The sequence below is a fragment of the Pararge aegeria genome, chromosome 9 (genome assembly GCF_905163445.1).
Source record: "Pararge aegeria chromosome 9, ilParAegt1.1, whole genome shotgun sequence".
Lineage (NCBI taxonomy): Eukaryota > Metazoa > Arthropoda > Insecta > Lepidoptera > Nymphalidae > Pararge > Pararge aegeria.
This window is the reverse complement of record NC_053188.1, coordinates 12,377,432-12,391,648: the sequence shown is the minus strand read 5'-3', so window position 1 is coordinate 12,391,648 and position 14,217 is coordinate 12,377,432. Positions and strand designations below refer to the sequence as shown.

General features: G+C 32.3%; 3 protein-coding genes across 3 annotated transcripts; 1 reads left to right on the top strand and 2 right to left on the bottom strand.

The window, feature by feature from the left end:
* Positions 1-2,637: 2,637 nt before the first annotated feature.
* LOC120626204 (PCI domain-containing protein 2 homolog) lies at positions 2,638-6,025 on the bottom strand. The gene is made up of 3 exons (XM_039893589.1): positions 5,613-6,025; positions 4,772-4,940; positions 2,638-3,476 (listed from the first exon to the last, which is right to left on the bottom strand). Exons 1-3 carry the CDS (start codon positions 5,820-5,822, stop codon positions 2,671-2,673), a joined length of 1,185 nt encoding a protein of 394 aa, XP_039749523.1. The 5' UTR covers positions 5,823-6,025; the 3' UTR covers positions 2,638-2,670.
* A 138-nt stretch (positions 6,026-6,163) lies between these two features.
* Positions 6,164-9,718, top strand: LOC120626201 (MKI67 FHA domain-interacting nucleolar phosphoprotein-like). The gene is made up of 8 exons (XM_039893587.1): positions 6,164-6,346; positions 6,430-6,570; positions 6,710-6,887; positions 7,827-7,927; positions 8,034-8,095; positions 8,302-8,904; positions 9,197-9,318; positions 9,565-9,718. Exons 1-8 carry the CDS (start codon positions 6,266-6,268, stop codon positions 9,648-9,650), a joined length of 1,374 nt encoding a protein of 457 aa, XP_039749521.1. The 5' UTR covers positions 6,164-6,265; the 3' UTR covers positions 9,651-9,718.
* Positions 9,719-9,846: 128 nt separating this feature from the next.
* On the bottom strand, positions 9,847-12,705 carry LOC120626202 (protein AAR2 homolog). The gene is made up of 5 exons (XM_039893588.1): positions 12,392-12,705; positions 11,782-11,984; positions 11,367-11,606; positions 10,771-10,897; positions 9,847-10,698 (listed from the first exon to the last, which is right to left on the bottom strand). Exons 1-5 carry the CDS (start codon positions 12,592-12,594, stop codon positions 10,293-10,295), a joined length of 1,179 nt encoding a protein of 392 aa, XP_039749522.1. The 5' UTR covers positions 12,595-12,705; the 3' UTR covers positions 9,847-10,292.
* Between the last annotated feature and the right edge of the window lie 1,512 nt (positions 12,706-14,217).

Here is a 14,217-nt window from a genome sequence, read left to right as displayed (position 1 = left end):
AAAATTTTAATAAAAAAGTTATGTTACTTTAATTAAAATCCGACGGTAGACTCCACGAAAAGCGCCTATGCAAAATGGCAGAAAAGGGATGACGCAAGACATGACGTCAAAGCTTATGGTGTAGTTGATAACGATGAAAAGAGTTGTTGAAGTTGATTGTTGTAAAGGCAGAGACATTTACTCATCGCTATGTTTACTGATTGGCTTATTATTACAACTTTTGCAATCTCTCAAAAGCGAGTCACATATTAAATATCAACTGTTATTTAAATTAAAATTTAGGTTAACTAGATTTGATTGCTATTTTCCCAGAAAGTTTTATTTTTGTTGTAGATACCCATTTTGGATTTGCGTATAAAATTTTGTACAAAATTAGATGTGGTGATGGGACTACCCTATTAAGATGAATCTAGTTAGAATATGGCAATGATAAGAATATATCGCCGAATATAGTTTGGTATTAATATTCATCTAATATTTACCTGCATATCTTATATGTTGCTTGTAGTAGAGGTGTATAAGTAGGTACTTTTAGATTTTAGTGACGAAACATACGAAGATTATCTGGCGCGGCACGGTTTGTACGCAGTACGCAAACACATTGCGCGTGTGAATTTTTTTACCCACATTTACTTATTCGATAGTTTGAAATAAACTACGATTTGTATGAAATCGTAAGAGCGCCATCTAGCGACAATACTAGGAAACAGTATTGTCACTAGATGGCGGCTTATAAGCAACCTCACCGCACGTAAAATATTTCGAGAAATAATAATTACCGTAAGTAATAAACATCATTACGCCGAGCGTAATAATGATATAACGCCGGGCTTAGATATCTATGTATGTCTCGCACGTATGTATATTTCCCATACGTAAAGCCGGTTTTATATTCTAATAGTTTTCGCTTTCCAAATCAAATTTTTGCTACCCTCTGAAATATTTATGGGGAATCAATTGGTTTCTTTAAAAAAAAAGTAGAGGAAAAATATACGTAGATACCCTACCTAGATAGAAAAATTCAAAAACATATTAACTTGTAGTTTTAATATGGTACGATAATTTTTGGAGCTTTGTGTAGTGCATTTATTTATTTTTACTATTTAAATATCCATTACATTTTAAATAAAGGTAAGTCTTTTGTGGTACACATATATTTTCTTTGTAACTAAACTTATGTAAAACATTTTATACCTTTCTGAATATACCTACCTTAGCTGAGTAAATGTTTACAGTATATACCTAAGTAAATTTATATTAACAACAACAAAAATATAGTTTTGTCTATCCGTGTAGGTACACCTTTTAGATGCTCATCTGTAAGTATCTTTAGTTTATAAGTAATAAGTTTAAGCTATTAATACTAGCTAGCTAGTATATACTAAATTATAAAACAATATTATAAATTATTCCGTTATAATGTCTAGTCACACTTAAAACATATTTTTCTACATAATCTTCAAATACTGTGATGTACTTAAAACAGTCGGGAAAATGTTTATTTTCCAGCCATATAAAAAATTCGATTACTTTTTCATTTTTATTAAAAAACCATTATAATAAAAATGAAAAAGTAATCGATGAAAAGTGCATATCAAAAATAATAAAAAAAACATATCACAATATTTCGGTAGTAATTTGCTATAAACTTGACAAAGTAAACCTTAGTGATACACCGCACAGCATAAATCGATGGGTCTAAATCAATATCTAGTTTTTTGTAAACTGTCTAAAGTATATAATAACCATCTAAAATATATAAAAACGCACAATAAAAAGAGATATCCTTTGTGAATGTACGTTTCTATATATTATGAAATACTTGTCATTTGTTCAAGAGTTTCTTTTATAACGAACAATACGAAAAATTACCATACCTGCTGAGAGTGAAAAGGGGTTGAAGGGGTGACGAAAAGAGGGTAAACGCTTGTTTATATGTCGCTGTGGATATTAAAGTGCATGTAGCGCTTGTACACTTTGGTAGCATTCGCTAAGATAACCTACGTAAGAATGGACAGCCAAAACAGAAAACGGACACTGTAGTGTCTTTGATGAGGACTCAGTTTTAAATACATGCCAAACAGTTAGGAAACGAAAACGTTTTCCCAACCTTAAATATAACCATGGAGGTAACAGAGTGGGTATTTCATTTTACACAGGAGTGTTATAAGAATGGGGTGAATACGAAGTTAAAGATCCTGAAGGGTTAGAGTATTCGAAGCACATTTTTAAATTGAGTCCCTGTTTGCAGTAGAACATCAGATTATTTCATTTAGCGTGATAGCTAAAAGTACATCACAGTATATAAATTTCAATCTTTATAAAAAAAAAACATCTATCGATATCTAATATAACTTGAATAAGACTTAGATAAATCTATTAGAAACTAAAAATATATCTGCAAGACTAAAATATGCGTCTTTGTTAGAATTGATGCTAAGGAAGCTGCGTAAATTTATTATATTTATATTATTCTTTGAAACATATTATAAATTTTAAATAAAAAAGTATTAATGTGATCAGTGTTTTATTTACATCGTATTTTAATACCCACATCTATAAAGATAAATAAATAAATATAAATATTTTATAATAATTATATTATATAACAAGAATAGTTAAATAATAGAAATATTGTTAATTTTACATGTTTATTTATAAAAAGCTAATTTAAAGACTAGAAAGTGGTGGAAATGCATTTTGTTTGCTTACAACTACTTTTTTATGTTGATATGAAATATATCCTTTGATTTTCCCCTGAAATATCAAATTTGCAACAATACACTGTGTTTCGTCTGAATCAACATCTTCTTGCCCCATCATTTGTAAAGCTGCTTGAAAGCTCGCTATATCAATTTGATGATTGTTTTCCACAAGATATACTTTTCTAAATAAATTTCTATATGCTATAATTTTTAATTTCTCAACAATCAAGTAAATTCCAGCACTGATGAAAAATGATTCATGCTCCTCCATGATCCTATCGATTCCTCTTAAATCCCCATTTTTAACCACCGATATTAAGTCCAAGAACTGCAACAGGTCATACTTCTCCAACAAATCTTCTGTTGGCATATATCCCAGTAACATTTTAACTGGTATTAAATATGTCAAAATAAGTCTTTTATTTTTGTGACTTCTTCTATGGCATTTCAGAAATGCGAATGACAAAAAGTCATCTGCTGCACTGTATTCAGAATCAAACATTGCTTTCCGACCAACAAAATATCTGTATGTTATTTGCTGGGCCAATGGGAATTGATGCCAGAGAGGTGAGGAGTCAATAGCTCTAATCAGTGGTTTGCACAAATGTAATTTGTTGATTCGAAAATAGACCTTAAGAAGTTGGTTCACAAGGTATAACATACCCAGTCTTTTTGTATCTTCATCGGATGTTCGATTGTCAGCAGCACAAACTCTGAAGCACGAGAGTAGACTCTCAGCAGCCTTTTCAAGAATTTTGCCATCGCTTTGTGCTGAAAAAATAAATGTGGGCTAGTAAATATTCAAACCCATTACATCTCATTCGTAGGAGAGTATAGTATAGATTTTCTGTGATAAGAAAGATTTAGAGATGCATATAGGTATGCACTGTAGTCATTTAAAGAGTGCTAGTTGTATTGCACTCAAAGGGTTCAGTACCTAAGTGATATATGAAACACTACATAAATACTATTAAGATTGAGTAAAAGAACTAATAAAAAACTTGCATGCTCCGTGTTACTCTTTTTTCCAATTATTATGGAGGTGGGACATCTGCTTTGTACTTCATTTATTAGTACTAGCTGACCCAACACCCAATCGGTTATTACCAGAAAACACAAATAAAATGACATTTTCTAAAAATGAATCCTAGCTAGATTGATTTATCACTCCCAAAACCCCCCTGTATACTAAATTTCATGAATGAAAATCGTTGGAGCTGATTTCGAGATTCCAATTATATATATACAAGAATTGCTTGTTTAAGATATAAGATAAAAAAGTGTCATTGTAAAAATAATATAAACCTTGAAGTTTCTGACAAAGGACAGTTTAGTATCAGTGTCTCTTTCACACAAATAATGACAGGTTCTGTTTCCATGTTTCTTGAAGCATCCTACTTCCTTGGACCACCACCATGTTATTTTATAGATGGGCAGTGGTTCTACATTTTTCTTTTAATACAAGTTATGAGGAAAAATCAGGGTGATAAATATTTTTTATTTGTTTTTTTGTTTCCAACAGGCTATGAAACTACTGGACTGATTAACTATCTAAACGATTGATGATACATAAAACTATGTATCACATATTAGAGTATGAATTATTACCTAAAAAGTCAAGTTTCAAAAGCAGCTTTTGTGTTCTAAAATTTTATTAGTTTGCATGTAAAAACAAAAGTGGATTACATTAGTATTGCAGTATTAATTCTTATTCAAATAAAAAGTTTTATCAAAATGAATATTAATATAGAAGTACAATTATACTGTTTATTTTATTCCAATCTGTCAGTAACTGTAGAAGTTATTGCAAGTTAAAAAAATTTAAGAACTACACCAAGAAAACTAGGTTTAAAAAACTTGGGATAAGAATACACAACTTCACAATATGCTTTAAAAAAAAAATACAGACAAAGTTGCAGACAACAGCTAGTGATACATAATTGCAAATAATTTTAATGTTGCCAGCAAGCACTACGAAAACTATTCTTTCTTAGAATGTTGTTTAGTCATTCTATTGAAAAAGGAACATATTTAAATTGTTAAAATAATCTCAACATAAACCTTACCTGTCAATGCTTCTGCTTTCTGTGCAACAAGCCTCAGCTCTAAACATACAGTGTACATGAGAGGCAAACACCAGTTCTGCTCCTTTTGATTCTGTAGTATCTTAACAATGGCCACAACACATTGGCTCTGATGACTATACGCTTCTAAATATCCTTTTTCATGGAGGGCCTGGAATTAGATCCATAATTATATTTTAATTCATTAATAGTATACATACATATCATAAATGACAATGAAGAGGTTTTCTAAACATTGAAGTGTGAAAGGCAGTCTAATGTTAAAGCAACCTCTCTCAGGCAAACTATGGGTGACATTGAGGCGAGAAAAATTAGTGATAAACAATTTTACAATTGCTATACAGTCTTGGATTTGATTCCCAGCAAAGTTGTACTGTAATTCTGTATAGTAATTTTCTGTATCAGGTGATGTTAGGAATTTAATTCTGGCAACTATAACATATTATAATAATAATCCTTAAAGCCCATACTGAGGAAAGTGAAGAGTTTTAGCTGTAAATTGTGCCCTGTAAGAGTATAAAGCATTTGCACGGTATAAAGAGATACCATAGAACGACTTTCATAATATGGTAAATGCGGTCATCATCTAGACAGTGTTCATTGAGAGAGTGTATACAAAGTACCTTTACAAGACCAGTGGGGATTCTTTCTCGCCTTCACAAAAAGTCCAATATTGCTCGATCTACACCGCTTCGTCAGACCTCAGTATACTTACTCTGTGGTATTAGGCTAACACTACTTTAGTTAATTGGTAAACCAATGTAAAAAGGAATACAAATAGCAAGTGCCAAAGTGCCATAGGATTGAAAAAAATCATAATCACCTTCACACACAGCAAGTGGCAAATAATCACTTCGTCAAGAGGTGCTACACAATTGCCTTCGACTAACGAGGCAATATCACTTGAGCGGAGGTTCTTGTTGGCAACGTGAGAATCCCTGAGAGATAAAAGCCGTGAAAGCTCCTCTCCTTCAAAAAGTCTATACATCCTTTCCACAGTCTGGATATAATTATTAAGACTGCCGGTCGACATTTTAATAATTTATACGAACTAAGAACTTCTACTCAAAATGTTTAACCAAGAACGAAGATTATTAAATCCACAATTTAATATTAACGATAAACAAGGTGTATTCACATGGTGTTCACTCTAAAAACCCTTGATTATTATGTTATATACTACAAAAATCAATAAATTGATTATAAATCTTAAAACGGCAGTCGCGGCCCAACTGGCAACTCCTTCCTGCTTTATCGGAGAAATTAGTAATTAATCTGTGGTCCAAATCGTGACCAATCGTGTTTTAACTTTTTGCCTCGAACCCAGAGCTTTTACAGCTCTGAGAAGCAATAAAAAAATACGAAATCTGACTGACAAACTGTCACGTTGCTGTGCTGGGAAATAGTATGTAGTACAGAACAATCTGTATTCTGTGGCTGTTGCTGTTGAATAAGAATTGAGTTTTTGTCGAAAACATGGAGGAAAGTGTTGCTCTAGACTCATCTCAACAAAAGAAATTTGTTAAATCTGTAAAAGGAATAAAGAAGTTACTCAAGGTATGTTACTGGCTTAGTACACAATAGAAGCAAAAATATAATTAAATTTAAGGTTATATTTACACATTTTAATTTTGTTGTAGAAAAGTGATAAAACACCTGGAGATCCTAAACCTGAAGTAGTAAATGAAAAACGTAATAAAGTTAAAAAAGGTAGAAAAGCTATAAGGCGAAAAAGTCGTGGTTTAGTGTATTTGTCCCACATTCCTCATGGCTTTTATGAGGTTAGTATATTTTTTGTAGATATTCTACCATCGGCAGCTTAATTACGGTCCCACCTTTCTCATCTTAAGAGGGGAAGCAGATGAATTATTATAATTGAATACAGCCCTAATTGTTAACTATTTTTTATGTTAATTTTAGCAACAAATGACTGAATATTTTAAACAGTTTGGAGTAGTAACTAATGCTAGAGTGATAAGATCAAGGCGCACTGGCAACTCTAAGGGATTTGCCTTCGTTGAGTTCAGAGAGCCTGCTGTTGCTGAAATTGTGGCAGAAACAATGAATAACTATCTTATGGGGAAAAGATTAATAAAAGGTAATCTGTAATAAAAGTATAATATGATTTAAAAAAAATGGCATTTAAATTTAAAGTTATTATAGATGTGCCGAATAGTGGTTTCACCGAATATCTAATTAGCAAACATTGTTTGGTTTAACTTTTACCAAACTTTATATCCAACTGATATATACATTTTTTTATTGCTTAAACAGCTTCTCACAGACCCAAATGTAAAGTATGTACCTGAATTTAACAACCCAAATTTCAAAAGTTGTTTGCCAATCCTATGCCCTATTCTTTAAAACAGAGTAGCTATATACCCTTATACCCTTTTGTGCCTCTGTTAAAGACCTTGGCATACATTTGGATCAAGATTTATCATGGTCCACTCATGTCAAAGAGCTAAGTAGGAGAATGTTTGCAACCATGAGCTCACTATGATGTCAAAGATCTTTTCTGCTGATCCCTACCAAAGTTACATTGGCACATTCTGGCCTTCTCACTATTCTAGATTATGCGGGCATAAGCTATCTGAATCTGACCAACTGAGCAAACTTAAGGATCTCCAAAATGCACAAGTATGACCACATATCTGAATTTCGTCTTGAAGGAATAGTTAAACTTTGTATCCTGATACTGAGCATGCCATTCCACAAGACTAAGTTTTATGAGCTTTCCTTCATACTATCCAATTGTGGAACGTATGACAGGCTAAATTAATATATTCAAAAACACGGTTAAATCCTATTATCTTGCAATAAAAGCATTAGCTTTTTTAATATATATATACCTATTTATGTGTATATTTATATTTTTTTCTTCTCTGCAATTTATAGCTTATGAAAATATATATTAGTTTATTATTTTTATATTTATTTTGTACATATATATAAAAAAAAATATTTGTGTAATTTTTGTTTATATAGAATAATTATTTATTATTGATTATAAATAACTATAATGTATTTTTTTCAGCTGTATATATCTCACCTAATAAGCAAAAAGTACATGCTTTGAGAAAAAAATGGAATACTCTAAAGAATCCTTCAAGTGATGAAAGATTAATGTTCAGAAAGGTACATATTTATGGTTACAAATTATATTTTTATAGTTAAAAACTATAACAGATATATTATGATAGTTTCTCTGTTTGATTAATTTATTCTAAATAAATATTTTTAGCTACACAATGCAGATAAAAATGAGGCACAGGAGTTAAAAATAGCACGAAAGCTATTATCAAAGTGAGTTTATTTTCTATTTTATAAAATAACAATAAAACAAAAAAATAATATATACTCGCATATTATAATGGCAGGAGTGTATTTCTATACTTCTGATGTAGATATATATATTAATTAAAAATACAAAATCTAATTTAGTAGATGATGAAGTCAATATAAATGGTATGATAGCTGTAACCTACAGTACCGGTACTTTTAAATTTCAGTTTGTCAAAAACTAAGCAGAAATTAAGTAATCTTGGTATTGACTATGATTTCTTCAAGCCAGTTGATGTTCCAGAAGCTTTGATTGATAAGGTGGATGATGTTATAGCACAAACAGATAAGAAAGAGGTGAAAAATGAATCAAATGAGTTTAAGTCAAATGACACATTAAAAGCAGCAGTTAAAACTGAATCAGAAGATACAAATGGTAATCTGAAGACCAAAAAAACAAAGAAAAAGCAGCTTAAGCAAAATCAAACAGAGAAAAGCAATAAAGCAAACCCAAATGAAGCTTTCATTAAAAAAGCCAATCTAAAAATTGAAAAAGGAAAGCTGGAAGACAAAAATAAACCAACCGAAAAGGATGAGAACAATCAGATTAAAAAAACAAATATCATGGAAAAGAAATTAAAAAAGAAAGCAGGTGTACCTGAGAATTTTATAAACATCAAGGAATCTGTTGATAGTGATAGTAGCATTGATTTTGATTCTGATGAATTCGAGAAGATGATAGAAGAGGAAAATAATGATGACTTATCTAGTAATGAGAATAGTGAACCAGAAGATGAGAAAATAAAAAAAATAATCAAAATTCAGCCTAAACAGTAAGTTGTTGATTAGTGTGGTAATTAAGGATAAATGATTATTAGTATTTTATCTATATTTTTTGATACATTTGCAATTTAAATGAATAAAATATGCTATAGCTTGCAAAATTAAGGCAGCCAAAGCCTTGCATTAAGATGTTAGTCCCAAAACCCACATTTAACCCATTCATCAGGCCTCAAAAAGGCAGACCCAAACTTGGATACATATAAAGCAGAATAGTTGCTCAACAGTCTATAACACCAAATATTGATCTGCGCAATATATAACTAAAATATTGTTTTTTTTTAGGAATGCTAAGGGTGCACAAAATAAGGGAAAAGCCAAACCATATTTACAAGCTCCAAAGAAACAAGACAAAGAAAATGCAAATGTAAAAAGTCAGTCTCTTGTAAAAAGAAGTAACCCAGAAAGTATGTTGATTGTTTAAGTCAATAATTCATTTATTCTTAGATGTTTCATGAAAATCCAGCCATTAGGGTACTTTAGTCAGCTTGAGCTCTGTCAGAACTCTGGCTGTTTCTTTTCTTCCAAGCAATCCCAGGCATATGGCTCTTAAGAAAGGTGTATGGTGCTGGGGGATGGCTTCACAACATTTGCCAGTTATTTGATATGATGATAATATTGTGACAAAATTTATAAATAAAAACTTATTTCAGATGCACCAGTAACCACTAAGAAGGCAAAATTTGGGAAGCAAATAAGCAAAAAGCCACTCAATAAAGTGATCAAGAGACGAAAATAAGTTAAATCTTTATTTATGTGATTGTTTTATTTTGAAATCATTAAAGAAAAAGATTCCAACGCAATTTACTTCATTTCTTTATAATATATTCATCTATAATTTACACTGTACATTGTCGTACCGACAACCTTATTTCATCATCATCTTCCTCATCATGAGAATAATTTATGTTTAGGAAATTAAAAAAGAATGAGTATTTCATTTTATGATTATTTATTAGATTAAGAGCTTTAGACAGTCAACTTCCTGAGGCTTGCTGCTCCTGATAAGCCCCCAATTGTTACAATACATGTAAGAATCATAGTCCACAACATTTTCCAGAAAACTTATTTGTGGCACAGATTATATATACACCTTTTGATTGAATTATTTAAAAAAAAAAAACTTAAAAAAACCTACTGCCACTTTCCATTAGAAAGTCCTCATCTACCCGAGACTACCGAGAGTGTAATACCCTAATTAAGTATTTCATCATTATTGACCCTTTACCAGCCCACTACAGGGTATGGGTCTCCTCTCAGAATGAGAAGGGTTTAGTATGTTATCAAATTCTTCTGAGAACATAATTAACTCGGCGTGCAGGTTTCCTCAAAATTGTATTCCTTCACTGACTTAGTGGTCAGGCCTTCAAAACTTATTCAGTTACTTTAATTTTACTACTACAGGTCTTTCATCTTCTTCATCTGTATCTAAGCCTGTGAAATCCCATTGTAGCTTATCAGTTAAATTATCTTTGAATCTTTCAATCATAGTTAAAAGTCTCCCATCCACTTTGCTAATAAATGCTGTGCGGAAAAATTCTCGTAATTTTTTATACACTAAATTCTTGTTCATTACTATATCAGCAAGGAAGTCTTCGGGCATCTCTTCTATCTGAACCTCAATTGTTTTAACAAAATGAAAGTAAACGCTTCTATATTTGTGGATTGCTTCATCACAGGAACAGAACAAAATCACCAAGTTCTTCCAGTGTTCCAACGCATCAAGGGATTGCCCAACCAGGAAACATAAGTATGAAAACTGCAGTTCACCGATCATGTGAAGGGGCCTGAAATTATTAATGTCAATATTTACTTTACATAACTAGTTTCTTAGGAAACTTGTAGAAACTAATACATACTCATCATGTTTTGCAACTATCAGCTCTAGGGTATATGACTGATCTAAATAATGTTTAGTAATTTCTTCTGGAGTGGCCCCTGTGGGGTACTTGTCCCGGGGTATTTCAGTAAACCGCATTGAAGCCCCTGCAAATTGTGGTATACATCATACTATTTAATGTTTTATTCACACATTTGTCATGTAATCATAAATTTTCTACATGATATGCTAATGAGTAGGTCATGTAGGGAATTGATTGTCATTGACTCACAATAGTTAGTTGACATCACACCTCATAAAAGTTTACTGATTGGCAATGTAACTTAAGATGTGACTGATGTATGTGATTGTACTTTTATATATGTTATCTTATGGAGTTGCCGTAGACAGATGACTGTATGACTTAAAGGAAATAAAAAGTCTTTAAATCTGAAGGTAATTTACAACCCTTATAGTCTAACAAGCATATCTGACTGAGTAGCACATTATCAAAATAAATGAAATCAAATTGGAATGTCAGTTTGCCTTTCCCTGGCTATTCTTGGACATTCCACTTGAAAAAAATGGCAGACGACCTTTAGGTGCAATTATAAAATCACAAATAAAATAGTTTACCAGGAGCAGGTTTTAAATCCGGAAGCATTGAATTTTCTTTTTCTTCCTGTGTTATTCTTTTAACTCTTTTGACATCAGATTTGCCTGGACTGCAATCCTCTTTGGTTTCTTTAGAAGTATCACATTCTTGAGATTTAGGCAATTTAACTCCTCTTGGCCGCTCTTTGTCACTCATTGAGAGCAGCTCAACAGATGCTCTAATAATACCACTTTCTGGTGACAGTTTCTCTGCTAGCTCAGCTGTAAGATATTATGATGATTAATTTTAGCAAGTAATTAACAAAAAAATTATGATTAAGTATTCTAATTCTCAATGCAAAATGTGCAAAAAAATGCAATATGCAGGATTGAATCTATTACAAGTGTTCTTGTAAAATTCCTTTTTTTGCTTTAGATATTTATTAGTTATTAATACCTGTTATTTGTGAAGTTAGAAATGTCCATTTCTGCCAAATCTCATAAGGGTATGGTGCTAAATGTCTATCCAAATTAAGCAAGTTGTCTTTTAGACGCTGGATGCTTTCATCACTTATTTCATCTTTGCTTATATCTTCCAAGTTTTTATCCCAAATTTTGACAAGAAATTCTTTTTTTCTAAAGTAATGCATGAACCCTGACCTGGAAAGCATGTTCAAATAGTAAGTAAATTTAGATACATTATTAAATATTAGTTATTAACAAAATAATAAACAGTTATAATTTATCATATTGGTTTAGGCATTAGTATATCCAGAATGTGTCCTGATTTTTCTTTTAAGAACATTCCAGTGTCAGCCCAGTGTTAAGAAATTAGCATAATCTAATTTGTGCCACTGTGAGCATGTTAAGCTGTTGGTTAACATCTCTTAATAGCAAGGGAAAATAATCGGTGATACCCTCATTGGAGCAGCATGGAGGATCAAAGCTCTATAGCACTGACCTTCTTCCCTTATGAGAAAGCCGGGCTGTGCCGCACATTGGGGCTGAGGAAGATGACACATTTCAAAGGTTATAAGACGGCGAGAAATTTTAAATAATAAGATTACCTTGGTGAAACATCGCCGGTGCTTTGACTCACAGCTGAATAATGTACATAATGTAGACCCGGCGGGATCATTTTTATTCCTCGAAAGTCTTCGTCTGTGTTCCAACATTGCATATCAATACCAAATTGGGTCTCTTGAGGTACCCCGAGGAATACAAACGTTGCCCCTTCAAGGAAAAGTTTTTTAGCGACGTCTTGGTCCATTTTAACTACGATTCAATGACCTGTATATTATTATGTTTACATTTCTGAATAATTCTGACTTTACAAACGTTGCTAAAGCCCTTTGTTATGATCAGTTTTTTTTTTTTTAACTTAGTGTCGGCCATGGATTAAAGTCATTAAGGCCTTGTTTTTTTTAAAATTTTCCTTAAGCACAGATTATGAGATTAATGATTACTGATTAGGTATAACTACATTACGGCTCTATATCGGGGAAATTACGTATGATTGTCAACTTTTTTAGTACAATATTAATTTATTGGGGAAAACAAAGTAGGAGAAAGATTATTAATTTAGTAAGCAACGCAAGTTTTATTTAATCTATTATCAAAAAATTGCGTCATGTATCTGCAGTCAGTCTGGCATCAGTCATCAGTTAGTCTAGCATTAGCCGTTAGTTAGTGTCGTCTGTCATTAGTCAGCCTATCACATGTCGTCAATCAGTCTGCCGTCTTTCATCTTATATCAGTCAGTCTGACATCAGTCAGCTTATCGACTGTCTTTAGTCAGTCTGTTAACTGTCATGGGTGATTCCGTCGTCAGTCTAACTGTCATGGCCAGTCCGTGGTCAGTCAGTCAGTCGTCAGTCAGTCTGTCGGCAGTCAGTTTGTTGTCTGTCGTCAGTCAGTTCGTTGTCGGTCGTCAGTCAGTCTGACGTCAATCAGTCTATCGTATGTCTTCTTTTCTTCTTATGATTTATGGCTTTTCGTAGTGCCAAAACAGCACAATGTACTTTACCAGTGACAAGTAGTCTGGAAAAGTATGGAGGGTAGAGGTAAGGAGAGTCATCTGTGTATATGAAAAAGTGTCGTCAAAATGTATTAAATTAGGATGGCGCCACATTTGCATCAGGGTAACTCTTAAAAGAAGCGCCAAATATAAATATTGTTAGAGTAGGCTTGAAAAATAAACAAGGAAGTATGGAGATACAAGGAAGTAAGGTTATATTTACCACAATATTTTGTACAACGTAAGTTGTTGAAATTCTCAATAATTAACTACTTTAGTCGATAATGACATTAAATTTTTTAACTCGGCATACTTCAATTCATCTACGATTGCTACATTCATACCATACCCTGTGCATCCACCAGCGCCATTGTGGAGGATTTTTGAACTGTTATTTAGCGCATACACTGGACACTTTTTCATCTTTTCTCCCATATAAGATGACTCTCCTTACCTCTACCCTCCATATGGAAAAGGCAGGAATTAGAGTTGTCAGTAATGAAAAAAAAAATGTCTACTTCATAACTTGGTCCTGCATACTGTAGTTGTTAGTGAAATGAACTAAGTACGCATGAATTTAACAATCATTTGAAATTGAAATAAAATTAAAAATTGAAAACCACAAAATAAAAAATCATAGTTTTAATTTGTTAATTTTAATAACTTTACATATTTAATTAACATACCGACTATACACTGTCATTAAAACACACTCGACATTTAAGGGACGAGGAATTTTAGAAGGAAGTATATACTACAGATTGAAGGGCAATTTCGGGCAGGGAAAAAAGGATATGTAACGCTGATCCTTCGTCCAGGCCACAATCACACAGAGAATGAGACAGAGAGTCACACTGAGGATATAAGCATGCCAAA